This window comes from Rhinolophus hipposideros (assembly GCF_964194185.1).
Source record: "Rhinolophus hipposideros genome assembly, chromosome: 13".
NCBI classification, from domain to species: domain Eukaryota; kingdom Metazoa; phylum Chordata; class Mammalia; order Chiroptera; family Rhinolophidae; genus Rhinolophus; species Rhinolophus hipposideros.
In genome coordinates this window covers 34,827,574-34,847,485 of record NC_138059.1, presented here as the reverse complement: position 1 = coordinate 34,847,485, position 19,912 = coordinate 34,827,574, and the positions used below count along the sequence as shown (strand labels likewise).

At 36.1% G+C, this 19,912-nt stretch overlaps 1 protein-coding gene across 2 annotated transcripts in view; it reads left to right on the top strand.

Annotated features, from left to right (window-relative positions):
- The window catches only part of CPQ (carboxypeptidase Q), a 660,399-nt gene extending 647,620 nt beyond the window's left edge, over positions 1-12,779 (top strand). The window contains exon 9 of one of the 2 annotated variants that reach the window (XR_013994760.1): positions 11,916-12,436. Coding sequence is in view for 1 of the 2 variants with exons in the window: in XM_081070557.1 (XP_080926683.1) it covers positions 11,916-12,079 (164 nt within the window). In the remaining variant the exon portion in view is untranslated. Of the gene's footprint in view, positions 1-11,915 lie in introns of both variants that reach the window. The other variant, XM_081070557.1, reaches the window with a different exon arrangement.
- The last annotated feature ends 7,133 nt before the right edge of the window (positions 12,780-19,912 follow it).

The following is a 19,912-nucleotide window of genomic DNA, read 5'->3' as shown; positions in this document are numbered from 1 at the left end:
AAAATTTTGGAGCCTAAAATTTGTCTGAGGTTCTCAGCCAGTCCCTGTTTCATTAGAGTGCAGGTTTTAATGAACAGTGAACAGTGAGTGCATGTGGGACAGGAGACAAAACATGGGGCCCTAGTGTCCTTATATAGGATATTGATTAACTTTAGATTTATTAAGATAAATATATGAACTATGATTTCTAAAGTCTCTACTGGTAGAATTAGAACAACGTGTGTAAGTTTCAAACTCGTAGAGCGGGGGGAGAAAAAGAAATGAGAGGAGGAAAAAAGAATCAAATTAAAAAAGGCAAGAAAGACGGGAAAAAAAACCTAGAAAACAAAATGAACAAATCAAAAGCAAAAACTAATGAATCGAATTTAATAATAATCACTATCTACATAAATTATGTATATTCTCCAGTTAAAAATCAAAGATTTTTAGACTAGATTTTTAAACTTCAATTTTAAACTATTTATAAGAGAAACCCCTAAAAACTTAAGGACAGAGGAAGACTGCAACTAAAATGATGAGTAAAGACATACTAGGTTAAACAGGAGTTGCTGTATTGAATATTAGGAAAAACTGGGCTTCAAGACAAAAAGCATTACTACAAATGAAGAGGAAGACTACATGTTAATAAAGATGTTCAATTTACCAGGAAGATATAATTCTAAATTTATGTGCCCCTAATAGCATAACTTTGAAATATGTAAAAAAGAAGTTGTCAGAACTGTAAGAAAAATAAACACAACCAAAACCACGGAGGGACATTTTCATACATCTCTTTCAAAATTAATAGATCAAATAGACAATAAATCTATAAGGAGTTAAAAGATTTAAAGAACACAATTAACAAGCTTGATCTAATGGACATATGCAATACACTGAAAACACATTCTTTTCAACACGTGGAACATTTATAATAATAAATCATACAAAAGGCCAAACAAAATTCCAAGAATCTATATCATACAGCCCACATTCTCTAACAGTTAAATTAGAAATCAACAATGAAAAAATAACTAGGGAAGCCCCATGCTTTGGGGCCGGCCTGGTGGCTCAGGTGGTTAGAGCTCTGTGCTCCTAACTCTGAAGGCTGCCAGTTCGATTCCCACATGGGCCAGTGGGCTCTCAACCACAAGGTTGCCAGTTCTATTCCTCGAGTCCCACAAGGGATGGTGGGCAGTGCCCCCTGCAACTAAGATGGAACACGGCACCTTGAGCTGAGCTGCCACTGAGCTCCCGAATGGTTCAGTTGGTTGGAGTGCGTCCTCTCAACCACAAGGTTGCATGTTCGACTCCCGCAAGGGATGGTGGGCTGTGCCCCCTGCAACTAGCAACGGCAACCTGACCTGGAACTGAGCTGCGCCCTCCACAACTAAGACTGAAAGGACAACAACTTGAAGCTGAATGGCACCACAACTAAGATTGAAAGGACAACAACTTGACTTGCAAAAAAGTCCTGGAAATACACACTGTTCCCCAATAAAGAACTGTTCCCCTTCCCCAATAAAATCTTTAAAAAAAGAAAAGAAAAGAAAAAATGAATTTACCTAAATGTTAATAATTTGGAGAAGTGACTTAGTCATTAAGCTCATTAAAAAAACACATTCTAACACATGAATCAAAGATAACAATCAAAGTAGGAATTAGTAAATATTTAAAACTGAATGATTGTGAAAATACTCATCAGAACTGGCAGTATATCGATAGTTAAGCTGTATCGAGGGGAAGATTGTAGCTTTATTTCTTATGCTAAAGATAAAGAAAGTCTGCAAAGTAATAGACTGAGCATTCACCTCAGGAAGTTAGAAAAGTGAATAAACCCAAAGAAAGAAGGAGGGAAATAATAGAAATACAAGTACAAATCAATGAGAGAAAAACTACTATACAGTAGAAAGTATTAAAAAAAATTGACTTCTTTTTTTGTGCAAAAGACTAATACACCTGACAAACTACTGGCAAGATTGATGAACAAAAAGAAGAAACTAGTAGCCAATATTGGGAATGAAAAGAGCATCCCTATAGATGCCGCAGACATTAAAAAATGATAAAAACAAGTTATTATTTACCACTTTTTGATGATTATTTTGAATATTTGAGCAGAACACAAATTCCTAGAAATATATACTCACAACCTGAATTCAAGAAGAAATACAAAACTTGAATAAGCCAATAACCAGAAAAGATATTGAATCATTAGTTAAAATTTTTACCATAAAGAAAGCATCAGACTTAGATGATTTTGTAAGTTCTACAAAATAACCGGTAAATGAATCATTCTAATTTCATACAAACTATTCCAGAATGTAGGAAGATAAATGGACACTTGGCATTTTATAAATCAGATATCTTTAAAGCTAAAAATGGATAGCTACAAACAGAAAATGCTCTTTTTAAAAAAATTTATAATTTACAGTTAGCAATAAAAAGTATAAGCCATGGAGGCAAGAAAAGTAACAAAAGGTATGCAAAACTATATTATAAAACTTTAAAGACATTATAAAAAATTTAAATAAATAGAAACACTTATCAACACACCATTTTCATGAATAAGAACATCCTAATTAAATGTGAGTTTTCCCCAAATTGAGATTAACATAATTCCCATCAAAATCCAAAAATATTTTTGTAATATTTTAAAATGATTGTAAACTTTCTAGAAGAGCAAGTGGTCAAGAATAATAAGGTCCTTCTTCTGAAGAAGGAAGAGGAGAAAGTAAGGGAACTTGCCCTGTCTGGAAACAAGGATTAGAAAGCAACAGGAATTAAAATACTGTGGTATTCCCACAGGAATAGACAAATAGACCAGTGGAACGGAATTAGAAAGCTCCAAAATACACCCACACATATAAGGAAACTTGATATATGGCAAAATTGACACTGCAGATCAGTGGAAAAGGAGGATGTACTAAGTCAATAAATTTTGCTGAGACAAATGACAAATAAAAATAAAGCCTACTGTACACAAAAATCAATTTCAATTCTAAATGGATGAAGAATTTAAAAATGAAAGTCACAACTTTAAAAGTTTTAGTACATCAGAGAGCATTTTTATGATATTAGAGTAGGGAAGGATTTCTTAAACAAGATGTAAAAAGTAAAAATCATAAAAAGTTCATAAATTCAACTGTATCAAAGTAAGAATGGCTGCAATAAACATAGGAGTGCATACAGATTTTTGAATTGGAGTTTTGGATTTCTCCGGGTAGATGCCTAGGAGTGGAATTACTGGATCATAGGGTAGTTCCATTTTCAGATTCCTGAGATACCTCCATACTGTTTTCCATAGTGGCTGCACTAATCTGCAGTCCCACCAACAGTGCACTAGCGTTCCCTTTTCTCCACATCCGCGCCAGCATTTGTTGTTTGTTGATTTATTGATAATAGCCATTTTGACTGGAGTGAGGTGGTATCTCATTGTGGTTTTTATTTGCATTTCTCTGATGGTTAGTGAGGTTGAGCATTTCTTCATATGTCTTCTTGCCTTCTGTATGTCCTTCTTAGAGGGGGTTGGGGATAAGGGGAAAGGTGAAGGGATTTGGAAGCAGCTGGTAACCACAAGATGGCCTCAGGGTTTTTCTTTTGAAAATTAATTTGGGGAAGGTATTCTATAATGTTGTAAAGATTTTGTTGGGTATCCGATGGACATGCGTCCTATTTGGGAGACCACCTCAGGGATACTGTGGATACCTGATCATGGCATTGTACATCAGAAGCTAAACATTAATGAATGCCAACTATAATTTTATATATATAATGTGATGGTTCAGTGTGAGGTCGGAGGGATAGTGGATGGGGGGAGGGGGGTTCACAGTATGAGGGATATAAATGATGAACGTCTAAGTATTACCTTGTTTTGTACACCTGAAACTAATAAATAAATTAATTAATAAAAAAAAAAAAAAAAAAAAGTAAGAATGGCTATTCATCAAAACACATAATAAACAGAAAAGAGAGCCACAAATTTGGATATGATGTATACACACTACCAACAAAAGATTAGTATCTAAAATATATCAAGAACTACAAAACAGTAAGAAAAGACAAACAAATCAATTGAAAAATCAGCAAAAGGCACAAGTAGGCATTTCACAAAAGAGAAAACACAAATGACAGAAAAATACATATATGAAAACATGTCCAATCCCATCAATAATTTTAAAAATTAAAATTAAAGCCATAGTGAGATGTTATTTCACACCCACCAGATTAGCAAAAATTTGCTTGACAATACCCAGTGCCAGAGAGAATGTAAAGCAAGAGAATGTCTCTTATAGTGACAGTAGAAATATACATTGAAAAGGAAAACATTTTGGAATTGCCTGATAAATTTAATACACTCATACTCTATAACTCAGCAATTTCAGTCCTACATTTAGACCCTAGAGAATGCTGATAGTATGTAACAGAAAACTGTTATTTGAGTACAAAAAGCAAGTCACACAGACTCACAATAGGATGGTGACCTCTGAAAGGAGGAATGTATCTATCTACAAGTGGTGGAAAGGAGGCTGGTGAGCATAGCTCATAAAATAGGTTTCAAAGGGACTGATAGTCTCTTGCAATGAATTCTGGACATATGTATAGTTTTTATATTGTCACCCTTGATAATACACATTTATATTCTCTACAATCTTATGTATGTATGGTATATTTCACAATAAAACAGTAAGTATTCAAACAAATAAATAAGGCAATAGACTAAACAACTACGGTGGAATCCATAAAATGGGCCCAGTAGGTTCTGAAGAATGGATGTGACACAATGAAGGGTCCCTGAGTCTCTGATCCATGACTGAAATTATTATAGAGAAAAACTTCACTAGAGTGAGAAGAAAGCTTTTAAGTGGACGAGAGACTCCTTCTGGTGACCTTGGAGGTTGCCAGGGAATTTCATGTGAAGTAAATGAACAATTTGAGGGGGAAAATTAGTAAAGGAGCATTGACCTCCCTTTGTATACAGGAAGATACATAATTGGCACTCTTGCAGATACAAAAAAAGATACTGTCTTCTTTTATAAATATGAAGACATTTCTATCAGCTACTTAAACAAATAAAGGTTTATTTTAGCTCTTTTAGCAGGAAGTTCAGAAGTAGGAGGTGCAGAGCTTGTTCATTGAGTTAGCAATATTTTCAAAATCCAAGCTCCTTCTGTCTTTCCACTCTGACATTTTTAGTGTGTGGGCTTTTTGTCCCATATAGCTTCAAACTTCTCATCTATCTATTTTATTTATTTATTTATTGGGGTGACAATTGTTAGTAAAATTACATAGATTTCAGGTGTACAATTCTGTATTACATCATTTATAAATCCCATTGTGGGATCACCACCCAGAGTCAGTTCTGTTTCCATCACCATATATTTGATCCCCCTTACCCTCATTACCCATCGCCACCTCCCTTACCCTCTGGTAACCACTAAACTATTATCTGCGTCTATGAGTTTTTGTTTCTCATTTGTTTGTCTTGTTCTTTTGTTGTTTTGAGTTTATATCAGTGTAATGATATGGTTCTCTGCTTTTTCTGTCTGACTTATTTCACTTAGCATCATACTCTCAAGACCCATCCATGTTGTCACAAATATTCCTGTATCATCTTTTCTTACCACCGAATAGTATTCCATTGTGTGTATATACCACAACTTTTTTATCCATTCATCTATCGAAGGACATTTTGGTTGTTTCCATGTCTTGGCCACCGTAAACAAAGCTGCAACGAACATTGGAGCACACGTGTCTTTATAGATAAATGTTTTCAGATTTTTTGGGTAGATACCCAGGAGAAGGATTGCTAGGTCGTATGGTAATTCTATTCATAATTTTTTGAGGAACCTCCACACTGCCTTCCATAGCGGCTGCACCAGTCTGCATTCCTACCAACAGTGTATGAGGGTTCCTTTTTCTCCATAGCCTCTCCAACACGTGTTGCTGTTTGTCTTGTTGATGAAAGCCATTCTGACTGGAGTGAGGTGATATCTCCTTGTGGTTTTTCTTTGCATTTCTCTGATGATTAGTGATGGTTAGCATTTTTTCATATGTCTATTTGCCATTTGTATGTCCTCTTTGAAAAACTGTCTCTTCAGGAACTCTGCCCATTTTTCAATTGGGTTGTTTGGTTTTTTTGTTGTTGAGTTTCATGAGTTCCTTATGCATTTTGCATACAAACACCTTATCGGAGGCACTGTTTGCAAAAACCTTCTCCCATTCAGTTGGTTGCCTCTTTATTTTGTCGATGGTTTCTTTTGCTGTGCAGAAGCTTCTAAGTTTCATATAATCCCATTCATTTATTTTAGCTTTTACTTCCATTGCCTTTGGAGTCAGAGTCATAAAATGCTCCTTGAACCCAAGATCTATAACTTTAGTACCTATGTTTTCTTCTATACAGTTTATTGTGTCAGGTCTTGTGCTTAAGTATTTAATCCATTTTGAATTAATTTGCTACATGATGACAGATAGCAGTCTAGTTTCATTCTTTTTCACATGGCTATCCAATTCTCCCAGCACCATTTATTGAAGAGACTGTCTTTCCTCCATTGTATGTGTTTAGCTTCTTTGTCAAAAATTATCTTTCCATATTTACGTGGTTTTATTTCTGGGTTCTCAATTCTATTCCATTGGTCTATGTGTCTGTTTTTCTGCCAATACCATGCTGTTTTGATTATTGTAGCCCTGTACTACAAGCTAAAGTCAGGGAGTGTGATGCCTCCAGTATTGTTCTTTTTTTTAATATTGCTTTGGCTATTCGGGGTCTTTTGTGGTTCTAAACAAATCTGATGATTATTTGTTCTATTTCTTTTAAAAATGCCATTGGGATTTTGATGGGGATTGCATTAAATCTGTATATTGCTTAGGGTAATATGGCCATTTTAACTATGTTGATTCTTCCAATCCATGAGCACGGAATGTCTTTCCATTTCTTTGTTTCTTCTTCAACTTCTTTCAAAAATGTTTTATAGTTTTCAGCATATAAATCCTTCACATCCTTGGTTAAGTTTATTCCTAGGTATTTTATTCTTTTTGCTGCAATTGCAAAAGGGATTGTTTTTTCTATTTCTTTTTAGGAGATTTTGTTGTTATTACATAGGAATGCAATGGACTTTTGTACGTTGATTTTGTAGCCAGCAACTTTACTGTATTCGTTGATTGTTTCTAGTAGCTTTTTGGTGGAGTCTTCAGGGTTTTCTATATATAGCATGTAGTCTGCAAAAAGTGATAATTTAACGTCTTCATTCCCAATGTAGATGCGTTTTATTTCTTTCTGTTGTCTGATTGCTCTGGCAAGGATTTCCGACACTATGTTGAAAAGCAGAGGTGATAGGGGACAGCCCTGTCGTGTTCCTGAACGTAGAGCAAAGGGCTTCAGTTTTTCACCATTAATTTTTGAGATTAGCTGAGGGCTTGTCTTATATGGCCTTTATCATGTTAAGATATTTTCCTTCTATACAATTTTATTAAGTGTTTTAATCATAAATGGATGTTTTAGCTTGTCAAATGCTTTTTCTGCATCAATAGATATAATCATATGATTTTTGTCCTTTATTTTCTTTATGTGATGTATCACATTGATAATTTGCGGATGTTGAACCATCCTTGTGCCATGGGGATGAACCCCACTTGATTGTGATGAATAATCTTTTTAATGCATTGTTGTATTCGATTTGCTAGAATTTTGTTTAGGATTTTTGCATCTGTATTCATCAGAGATATTGGTCTGTAGTTTTCTTTTTTTGTGTTGTCTTTACCAGGTTTTGTTATCAGGGTAATGTTGGCCTCATAAAATGAGTTAGAGAGTACTGTCTCTTCTTCAATTTTTTGGAAGAGCTTGAGCAGGATTGGTATTAGATCCTCTTTGAAGGTTTGGTAGCATTCACTAGTGAAGCCATCTAGTCCCGGACTTTTGCTTTGAGAAGGTTTTTGATGACTGATTTAATTTCGTTACTGGTGATCGGTCTGTTTAGATTTTCCAGTTCTTCATGGTTCAGTCTTGGAAGGCTATATGTTTCTAAGCACTTGTCCATTTCTCTAGGTTATTGAATTTGGTGGCATATAGTCCTTCATAGTACTCTTGGATGATCTTTTGTATTTCTGTGGCTTCCATGATACCTTCCCCTTTTTTCATTTCTTATTTTGTTAATTAGTGTCTTCTGTCTTTTTATCTTAGTGAGCCTAGCCAGGGATTTATCAATTTTGTTACTCTTTTCAAAGAACTAGCTCTTTGTCACATTAATTTTTCCTATTGTCTTTTTATTCTCTATTTCATTTAGTTCTGCTCTGATTTTTGTTATTTCCTTTATTCTGCTGACCTTGGGTTTCACTTGTTCTTCTTTTTCTAGTTCTTGAAGGTGTAACATGAGGTTATTTATTTGGGATTTTTCTTATTTCTTGAGATAGGCCTGTAATGATATAAATTTCCCTCGTAAAACTGCTTTCGCTGCATCCCAAAAATTTTGGTAGGATGTATTTTCATTATCATTTGTTTCTATGTATCTTTTGATCTGTCCTCTAATTTCTTCTTTGACCCAGTCATTCTTTAAAAGTATGTTCTTTAATATCCATGTATTTGTGTTTTTCCTGCTTTCTTTTGCAGTTGATATCCAGTTTCAAAGCCTTGTGTTCAGAGAATATGCTTGGTATGATTTCAATGTCTTAAATTTGCTGAGGCTGATTTTATGTCCGAATATATGGTCTATCCTTGAGACTGTTCCATGTACACTAGAAAAGAATGTAAAGTCTGATGTTTTAGGATGAAGAGCTCTATATATGTCAATTATGTCCATTTCATTTAATGTGTCGTTTAGGGTTGCTATTTCGTTATTTATTTTTTGTTTGGATGATCTATTCATAGCGGTTATTGATGTATTTATGTCCCCTAGTACAATTGTGTTCTGGTCAATTTCTCCACTTAGTTCTGTTAGTAGTTTCTTGCTATATTTCAGTGCTCCCTGAATGGGGGCATAAATATTGATGACTGTTATGTCTTCTTGTTGTATAGTCCCCTTTACCATTATGAAATGTCCATCTTTGTCTCTTGTTATCTTTTTCACCCTGAAGTCTTTTTCATCTGATATCATTATGGCTACACCTGATTTTCTCTTAGTATCATTGCTTGGAGTGTCAATTTCCACTCTTTCACTTTGAGTCTACGCTCGTCCTTGTAGCTGAAAATTGTCTCTTGGAGACAGCATATGGTGGGGTTTAGCTTTTTGATCCAATTTGCTACTGTGTGCCTTTTTATTGGTGAGTTCAGTCCATTTACCTTTAGGGTGATTATTGATATGTGAGGATTTCCTGTCATTCTATCTTTAGTTTTCTGGTAAAGCTGTGTCTCCATTGTTTCTTTGCCTTTTTGTTGTTGTCTATTATTTCTGTGTGGTTGTATCTATGATGTTTCCCTCTGTTTCTTCTTTTATTACAGTATATATTTCAGTTCTGGATCTTTTTTTGAGTGGTTACCCTTAAGTTTATGTAAAAGAAAGTTCGATATTTAAAGTATTCCATTTTCTTCAGCATGCTTACTTTCTCCATTCCCATATTCCAGTTCTGGCCTTTACTCTCCCCCTTTTTATGTTTTGGTTGCCACAAATTGTCCCTGTTGATGGTGGTCGAATAGCCTCCTTTAGTATTTCTTGTATTGCAGGTCATGTATTAGAAAATTTCTTCAGCTTCTGTATGTCTGGAACGGTCTTTATTCCTCTTTCATATCTAAAGGAGTTCTTTGCTGGGTATATTATTCTTGGCTCATAATTTCTCTCTTTCAATAATTTTTCTTTTGAATATTTGGTTCCACTCCCTCCTGGCTTGTAGAGTTTCTGCTGAGAAATCTGATGATAATCGAATGGGCTTTCCTTTGTAGGTTACCGTCTTCTTTTCCCTGGCTGCTTTGAGAATTCTTTCTTTGTCATTGATTTTAGACAGCTTCAATACAATGTTTCTTGGAGAAGGCCTGTGGGATTGAGGTAATTATGTGTTCTATTTGCTTCTTGGATTTGAGGATCCAGTTCTGTCCACAAGTTTGGGCAATTCTCATCAACAATTTGTTTGAATATATTCTCTGTTCCCTTCTCGCTTTCTTCTCCTTCTGGTATGCCCATTATTCTTATATTGCTCTTTCTGATTGAGTCAGAAAGTTCTTGTAGAGTTCTTTCATTTATTTTAACTCACCAGTCTCCTTCTTCTTCCATCTGTGTAATTTCCAGGTTTCTATCTTCGATGTCACCGATTCTTTCCTCCATCTGGTCAACTCTACTACCTAAGCTGATTATTTCATTCTTGATATCTACTATTGAGTTCTTAATCTCCAGAAATTCCATTTGGTTCTATTTTAAAATTCCAATCTCTTTTGTAAAATGCTCATGTTGTTCTTCGATTGTGTTTCTGAGTTCATTAAACTACCTTTCTGTGTTTTCTTGCATCTTGTTGAGTTTTTTTCAGAATTGCAATCTTGAATTCTCTGTCTTTTATGTCACATATTTTCATATCTTTAAGTTCCTTTTCTGGAGACTTTTCACTTTCTTTCTGAACTGTCTTGTTGCGTTGGTTATTCATGGCAATTAGTGATTTGTTATTGCTTTTCCTAGACATCTACAGGAGTGGCTTCTGCAAGGTTGGTAGGATGAGGTCTTTCTTTTGTTTTCCAGTACTCGTTGGTAGAATGTTTTATTTTTTCTTTGCATGCAGGCCTTTATTTGTCTCTCACACGGTAGTGCTATGTTTTTTCTGCACTATTCCACCTTCTCACACAATGGGGGGATTCCCTGGGAGACAGGCTTCTCCTCTATTAATAGTTTGCCTGGGTCACAGGGCGCAGTGTCCATGTGGGTATGCAGAGAGCTTTTTAAGTTCCAAAGCTTTTCCTGCACCAGATTCAGAGCCCGTATGTTTCAGCAGTTCTGTTTACTCCTGTAGGGATCCACCCAGTAGGTCGGGCCACGGGTGGGGTGAGTTGTGCGAGGTGGCCCAGAGAATGGTGGCAACCACCACAGCCTGTCCTGCTTTCTCATTTTTCTCCCCTTTCCCAGAACTAGTTGGGCTGGAAATGTATGTCTGCGTCAGCAGTTCTCAGAACAGCAAATATTCTGTTCTTTTGATCTGACACTGCTACTGTTCCACTTCTAGCACCAAGCTGGTGGGGGCAGGGCGAGCTCTGGGAGAGTAGGGAGGGGGTGGCTAGTCTATTGCCTAAGGGTTCCAGTCTCTGCTCGGCAGTGAGAGCTTAAACCACCATTTTCAACCTTCTTCCCTTAGTCTTTGCTCCGAGGTCTCTGCCATGAGCGTTGGGTTCAGCCGTGTTATATGCTGCCCCCTCAGCCCTGTGGGCCATAAGTGGAGCCCTAGCAGTCCGAGTTTTTCCGTCTCCCACAGCTGCAGTAGCTTCTGGATGCAGTGAGCTGGGAGCACTGAGCTAGGTCTGCGTCCTGCGCCCGTGAGGCTCCGTCTCTGCACATCTCCCTTCCCTCCTCCCCTGCTCGCACGATTCACCCACCTTTAGGTGTATTCAGTAGTGGGCCTGTTCGTCTTGCCTGTCTGCTGTGCAGGGAGTCCTTTGTGGAGTGTTTGTTGTTTGATTAGGTGTAAATTCCAGGGTAGATTTACAGAAGCTCACCTCAAGCTACCTTTTTAGCAGCAGCTTTTTCTTCTCATCTATCTTTAATGTGTCGTTAGGGTATTCTCCTTAGTTTTTTGTCAGTAAAGACTTACATAGAACTCTCTCACGGCCTGCCACTCATATACTATTAGTCAGAATGGTGTCACATGGCCATTCCTTGGTGCAAGAGAGGCTGGGACAGTAACTATTCTGCCCTTGTGGCCTATATAGTAGGAGCAGGAAAGAATGAAGTCGAAATGAGTGACAATGATTTCTGAGCAACTATTCAGCAGTGTTTGTCAAAATACTTCATTAAGAATTCTTCCTCTTTTCTTCCCAGGAGCCAGTCTACTTGATGACTTATATAAGTATTTCTCCTTCCATCACTCCCATGGAGACACCATTACTGTCATGGATCCAAAGCAGATGAATGTTGCTGCCGCTCTTTGGGCTGTTGTCTCTTACGTCGTTGCAGACATGGAAGAAATGTTGCCCAGATCCTAAAGGAAAAAGAAAGAAAGCACTTTTGCCATTTCTGGCCAGAAATCCTGGGTCTTCACCTTCAGGAAACCCTTCTTCACCTAACAATTTCATCTGATGCATTTTCTAAGCACATACTTTTTCACACTATCTATTATTATCATCTTTCTTGATAGTTTCCAAATTCTTTGTAGATTAAGGAATGATTTCAATCCCCACATAGAATCAATATACAGTAGGAATCATAGTGGGGGCATTTCTTTATACCACCTCTATAAAAAATATTGTTACTATTTTGAAAGTAAATACTGGGTAAATCTTTGGAAGATCTCCAATTTTTATCTGTGTATTTATGAACATTAAATCAAATATAGTGACACTAATTTCGGTTTTATGTTTTTTATTGAAAGAGTAGAGGAATGCACAATTATAGAACAGTCTTAGTTGAATGTACGGAGGCATTTGGCTTTATAATTTGTACTTTTATTAGGATTTTTAAACTAAGTTGGAATTTTCAATTAAAAGTAAAAAAGGATGTCACCATTTAGGGGGGGAAAAAATCAAGTGTCGGCTGGTTAGCTCAGTTTATTAGAGCAGGATGCTCTTAACAACAATGTTGCCTTTTAGATCACCACGTGGGCCACTGTGAGCTGCACTCTCCACAACTAGATTGAAATAACTACTTGACTTGGAGCTGATGGGTCCTGGAAAAACACACTTAAGTAAATAAAATTTTTTAAAAAATCAAGTATGTTTGCCATATTAAACAAGAGTACTAAGGTCTATCAGCAGATAAATGATAATACTATTTTACATTAATGTTTTGTATATTTCATATAATATTTTATGAAGTTGGGGCTTATTCACATTTTGCTGATAAAAGTATTGAGACTCAGAGAAACTAAATAATTTTTACAAGTTCCTTTAGAGTAAAAATGTTGATCTCCATCCACTCTGGGGACAATCTCTACTATTCTTCTACACTCAATGTACAGTATTTAATAAGAAATTATAAGGTACACCCAAAAATGCAATAAATAAATAAATAATAAACTCATTGTCAAGAATTAAAGCAATTAAGAGAGCTAGACTGAGATAAGCTAGATGTTGGAACTATCAGATTGGGACTTTAACATAATTATGATTAATATGTTAAAAGACCTGGTGGGAAAAGTAGACAACATACATGAAGAGAAGGAGATTTTTAATAGAGAGATGAAAACTTTAGAGTCAAATGCAAATGCTAAAATATAAAACATCAGAGATGAGGAACTTCCTTGTTGGCTTATCAGCAGAACAGAAAAAGTTTCAGGAAAGAATCAGTGAACTTGGAAACAGGTCCATAAAAATTATCCAAACTAAAACACTAAAAAAAGAAAGAGCAAAGGAAAACAAACACAAAAGTGGCTCATCTAAGAGTTGTGAGCTAACATATATGTGGTCTAATATACATGTAACTAGATATCAAGTGATCTAATATACATGTAATTGAATTCCCAGAAGAAAAAGATAAGTATCAGTTTTATTAATGGTAATTATTAAAAGGGTTGAAGGACACTGTAAAGTTTTTCATTTCAGGCAAGGCCGCAGACAAATACTGAGTGATCCTTATACTGCAAACTAAAAACATTAAATAACATCTTAGAAACACTTTCTTAAACATAAGAACTAACAGGTTCAAAGTAAAGAATATTAGACAGGAAAAAACTAAGTGGAGGCATGAAGAGAGTGCACAACATCAAACCATCTTTCTCTTTGAAAAAATTTGCAGAATGTAAATTTAAATCCAATTTTCACAGCCTTTTAGGGCCCAGGGGACTATAGACAAATCTCAGAGCCTGACACATTAGGGATACTACAGGACCCCAATAAAATTGGGACCCCCAAAAGTATACCTCAATAAATGGTGAAATGAAAAATAAGTTGGAGGACCACAAGGGAAGATACCATTATTGAATAAGTGCTGAGTGGAAGGTTCAAAGAAATTAGCACAGGTAACATTACAAGAAATATATACTCACAGTTAAAAGTGAAAAAATAAAAAGAAAAAACAGGACCCGTAGCATTCTGAGCTAGAGCAAACCAAAAAAGAAAATAGCAGAAATAACCCACAACTGCCCTCTGATATTGGAATTTTTAGATCGAGAGTTTTTTAAAACAATGTCCATGATTTTGGACATTGAAACTAAAAGAAGGAATTGAAAATAAAATAGAGGGACTGGCCCGGTGGCTCAGGCAGTTCGAGCTCTGTGCTCCTGACTCCGAAGGCTGCAGGTTTTATTCCCACATGGGCCAGTGGGCTCTCAATCACAAGGTTGCCAGTTCGATTCCTTGAGTCCTGCAAGGGATGGTGGGCTGCGCCCCCTGCAACTGGCAATGGCAACTGGGCCTGGAACTAGCTGTGCCATCCACAACTAAGACTGAAAGGACAACAACTTGAAACTGAACGGCACCTTCCACAACTAAGATTGAGGGGACAACAACTTGACTTGGAAAAAAGGCCTGGAAGCACACACTGTTCCCCAATAAAGTCCTGTTCCTCTTCCCCAACAAAATCTTTTAAACACAAAAATAGAGAGCAAAATACTATAAAAATTGGACAAGCGTATTGTAAAAAGAACGAAACATAAATTCTAGAAATGTAAACTATATTAAGTGAAATTTAAAAATTAGAGAACCAGGGGCTGGCCCGGTGGCTCAGGTGGTTGGAGCTTCGTGCTCCTAACTCAGAATGCTGCTGGTTCGATTCCCACATGGGCCAGTGGGCTCTCAACCACAAGGTTGTTGCCAGTTCAATTCCTGGAGTCCCGCAAGGGATGGTGGGCAGTGCCCCCTGCAACTAAGATTGAACACGGCACCTTGAGCTGAGCTGCCGCTGAGCTCCCAGATGGCTCAGTTGGTTGGAATGTGTCCTCTCAACCACAAGGTTGCCGGTTCGACTCCCGCAAGGGACGGTGGGCTGTGCCCCCTGCAACTGGCAAGGGCAACTGGACTTGGAGCTGAGCTGTGCCCGCCGCAACTAAGACTGAAAGGACAACAACTTGAAGCTTAATGGCACCCTCCACAACTAAGATTGAGGGGACAACAACTGACTTGGCAAAAAGTCCTGGAAGTACACACTGTTCCCCAATAAAGTCCTGTTTCCCTTCCCCAATAAAAAATATTTAAAAAATACAAAAAATAAAAATTAGAGAACCAGTTTAACTGCAGATGAGAGAATTCATGAACTGAAAGATAATAGTGAAAAAATTAATGAGCATTTAGCACAGAAAGGAAAATCTGAATGAGAGGTTAAGAAATATGAAAGAGTTATATCATCTGATACAGTTTAGTCAGAATTCCAAAAAGAGAAATTGGAACAAAAAATTATCTAAAGAAATCATCAATGAAAACTTTCCAGAAATAATAAAATTTCTGATAAGACAATTATCAACATGATAAGACAATTATCAACCTAAAAATTCCATGCTCAGCAAAAATGTCTTTCAAGAACAAGAAAAAAATGATATTTTCAGAAAAACAAAAACTGCTAGCAGAACTTTACTAAAGGAAATCTGTAAATGTTAATTAAAAAGTTAAATGATCCTAGAGTTAAGACTAATAGACAAGAAGCAATGAAGAGCCTCGCTTTAGGAAAAATCTGTGTGTGACCTTTCAGGCCCAGCTACAGGCAATTACAAAGGCTTTGCCTGGCAGGCCTCATGAGGAAAAGCTCTCCTCCCCACACCAGGCTTGCTGAGCAGCCAGTACAATATAGTTTTCCAGAGGCAGTTTCAGTCAAAGACTCAGGCCCTTTGGGTCAACTAGTCATACACATATCTGCATTCCATCACTGTATACTTGATCCCATTTACCCTCATCTACCAATCTCTCTCCCCCCTTACCCTCTGGTAACCACAAAACTATTGTCTGTGTCTATGAGTTTTTGTTTCTTCGTTTGTTTGTCTTGTTCCTTTGTTGTTTTCAGTTTTATTGCTAACTGTAGGCTTTGCTAAGTTAAATATGAATGTTAAATTTTCTAAGGTAGCCTTAAAAAATAGAAGCTGAGTATGACAATAAAACACCCCTCCCCCCAAAAAATAATGGAATGAGAAAAAAAGCTCAACAAATTCGATACTATATTCAGCAACCACAATGGCAAATATAACTTTTTAAAAACTCTCATAAGTTTGGAAAATAAGAAATGACTTAATAAAATGAAGAAATGACCACTACATAGCCCATGTATCGCAGAAGAAATTATAATTGAAATTAAAACATTTCTACAACTGAATAATAATACATTAAAAAAGAAAACCCACAATGAACAAAGACCACATCTATATCAAGACTTGCAGAATAAAGGTAAGCAATTCCTTCAGGAGGCAAATTTAAAGTTCAAAATGCTAAAAATAAAGAGGCAAAATAATTAACTAACTAATTACAGAGGAAAAAAGAATAGCAGAATAAACCCAAAGAAAAAATTAGGAAATAAATAATAAATGTGAGTACAAATCAGTGAAATAGACAATAAGTATTTATTAGGATAACAAAGCCAAGAGTTGGTTTTTTGAAAATACTAATAAAAGTACATATGAAAAACTTTACATGAATAATTTGGAGCCTTGAACAAATGGACCTATTTCTAGAAAAATGTAAATTACCTAAGTTAGTTGATGAATAAACTGCATGTTTTAATAACCCTAGAAACATTAAGTATATTGAATCACTAGTTTAAAATGTCCTTTTCTCCCCAATTTTTTGGCCCAGACAGTTTTATAAGCATGTTCTACCAAACTTTGCATAAATAAATAATTTCAATTTTACAAAATTATTCCAGAGTATAGAAGAAGGCTTAATTCTCAACTCATTTTATGAGGCTAGTATAATCTTGACTCTAAAAATCTGATTAAAGACAGTATGGAAAAAAAAATCATAGGCCAGTTCACTCAGGATCATAGACGAAAATAACGTACGCAAAATATTAACAACTGTATTACTGAATAAAAGAAGAATACATGATGACAAATTTGAATTTATGCCAGATATGCAAGATTGGCTCATCATTACATGTCAACTAATATAATTCACCACATTAACAAATAAAAGGGGGAAAATTATCATCATCTCTAGATGCAGAAAAAGTGTCATATAAAATCCAAAATCCATTTAAGTTAAAAACTGAAGAGGACATCTTTAACCTGATTTTTAAAATGTACAAAAAAGTAATGTCATACATGAAATACTAAACATGTTTTCTTTAAGATAAGAAATAAGATAATGGAACTACTTTCATTCAATAGTGCCTTGATGTCTTAGCCACTATAGAAAGGTGGGGGTGGGAGAAGTATAGGAAGTGAAAAGGAAAAAAGAAAACTGTTTTTATTTGTAGATAAATATGATTGCCTATGTAGAAAATTCAAAAGAATCTACAAAAATAATCAGAATTAAAAACAGTTTAGCAAGTTTGCTTAAGAAATCAATAAATATAGTGAGAAGCATTTCTATACAAATACTTAGAAAATACAACCAAAAAGATAACATTTACATTAGAATCAAATAATATAAAATGTCTAAAAATAAATTTTACAATAAGATGTGCAAGATTATAAAACTTTATTGAACTATATTAAGGTAGAACTAAATAATTGGAAAAATTTGTCATGTTCATGTTTTGGAAGACTCAATAATAACGATGTCCATTCTCCCCAAATTTATCTGTAGCGTCAATACAATCTCAATTAAAATTTCACACTGGGATTTTTGGTGTTTGCATTCTCAATTTTAATTTGTTTAATATGTCAAACTGATTCTAAAATGTAGTTGAATGAAAGGACTAACAACACTAGCCAATTATTTCTAAAAAGAGAAATTAAGGTAGGGATCATACTAACCAGTAATATGATTGCCAAATATTTTCTATTTTCTTTCCAGGAAAGATTGCACTTGACACTTTGTATTTGGTAATACCATGTGCTTTTGCCAAAGAAATATGAGCATAAGTGGTTACTTCTGGGTGGAAACTTTAAGGCCCAGTGTATGATATGCCACACTCTCTCTTTTTCCCTATCATGGCAAATGACAGTGTTCCAGATTCTGCTTGTTCCAGGAGTCTATATCCAGAGTGATAACCAGGCATGGCAAAACTTCCAGTCCACCCATAGTACACACAAAGCATGACCAAGAAATAAATTAGTATTAAGCCATTGATAATTCTGTGGGAGATTTGTTAGCACAGCCGATTCTGACTAGTTTTATCTTACCTTGCCAGATACTGACTTATTATCAACCTGTAGTATTTAAGATAGCACAGCTTTAGTACAAGGACAGATAAATAGACCAGTGGGACACAGTAGAATCCCGATCCAGACCTGCACACACACGAAGACTTAATTTATGGCCAGGTTGGTATAGAAGATCAGCGAACAAAAAGTAGACATTTCAATAAACACAGAACAATTATCTGTAAGTAAACAATGATATTCGACTCATACGTCCTCTATAGTAAAATCTTTTGTTGGAAACAGTTTGAAAACAAGTAATTTAATTACTTCCCTAATTTAAGGGCACAGTTCCCTGAAGCCTATCTGAAAGCACCAAGAACAATGCCCAATACATAGTAGGTCCATCATAAATGTCCTCTGATTGCAAAATGTAGGCTATTTCTATCTTTCAGCAAATCCGTTTCTCAGTTTCCATTTATCCCTTCTTCTCGTCCTTGACGTAATGATAGAAACAAGATGAAAATTCCCAGCATGGAGTCTTGTCAAGAGAGAGTTAACCTGAGTGCCAGCAGAAAAGTCCTGGAATTCTCTCAAGAGAGAATAATAGGCTTAAGCAAGAAAAATGGACACTGCCAAAGATGGAGGTCTTCATCAAAGTTGTGCTTTAGGTGGTACCATTTGTATCCTATAGTCACAAAAGGAGACAAGTAGCCTAAATGGAGGCTTGAATTGGAAGACACCACACAGTAACCCACATAGGCAACAATTCCTATTATAATGGCCCTGAAGAGATTGAGTAATGTTGGCCATGCTGCTTACCAGAGGATGTCTTCCAACTCAATCCAAAATCCAGTCACTACCAAGTTCATGCTGTATTGAGAAACGTAGCCCATTCAGATTATTTAAACAAGCTCTGTGAGGTAGAACTACAGCAGCATTTAGTCTAGGGTTAATTTTGCCCACCTCCTGAGGCTAACCCCTCTGAGTACTTGATAATCCATAAATTATAAAGTCTTCCTCTCTAACTGGGGGCAAACTATTTTTTTTTTCCTGTTTGAGCTCTTAGTACTGTTTCTCCTAGTCTTTTTAGCTGGTTCTTTTCCCGCCCTCTGACAGTTTCTTCCAACACATGAATTGATCAGGACTCAGCTGAAGACTTAGGAGTGGAGGGAGCCTCTACAGATCTCTGGCATTTTTGCTCTGTGAAGCTCTCTCCTCTCTAAGACTGTGTCTCATGAATTCTAGCTGCCTTGGCTTCCCTGGGCATTAAGATTCCTCTCTTCAACTCATGGTGGTTACTGGGTTCTGTCTAGGTTTCCCTTCCCTGAACTGCAACTGGAAACTCTCTCAAGGCAGCAAGCTAAGGCCATCAAAGAGCTTACTTCCTTTGTTTTCTGTCTCTTAGGCACCATTGTCCTTTATTTCTTGAAACTGTTGTTTCATACATTTTATTTGGATTTTTAAGTGTTTCATACATAAAGACAAGTCTGACCCCTGTTACTCCTAATTGGTCAGAAATGTATGTCATCACTAATTTTTGTCCAAAGTATACACCCATATTCTTTTAACATTTGCACACTTTGAATCATTCTTTTCACACTACCTGATTCCAACTGGGACTGTAGATTCTAAGAGATTTTATGAAGTGTCCAAA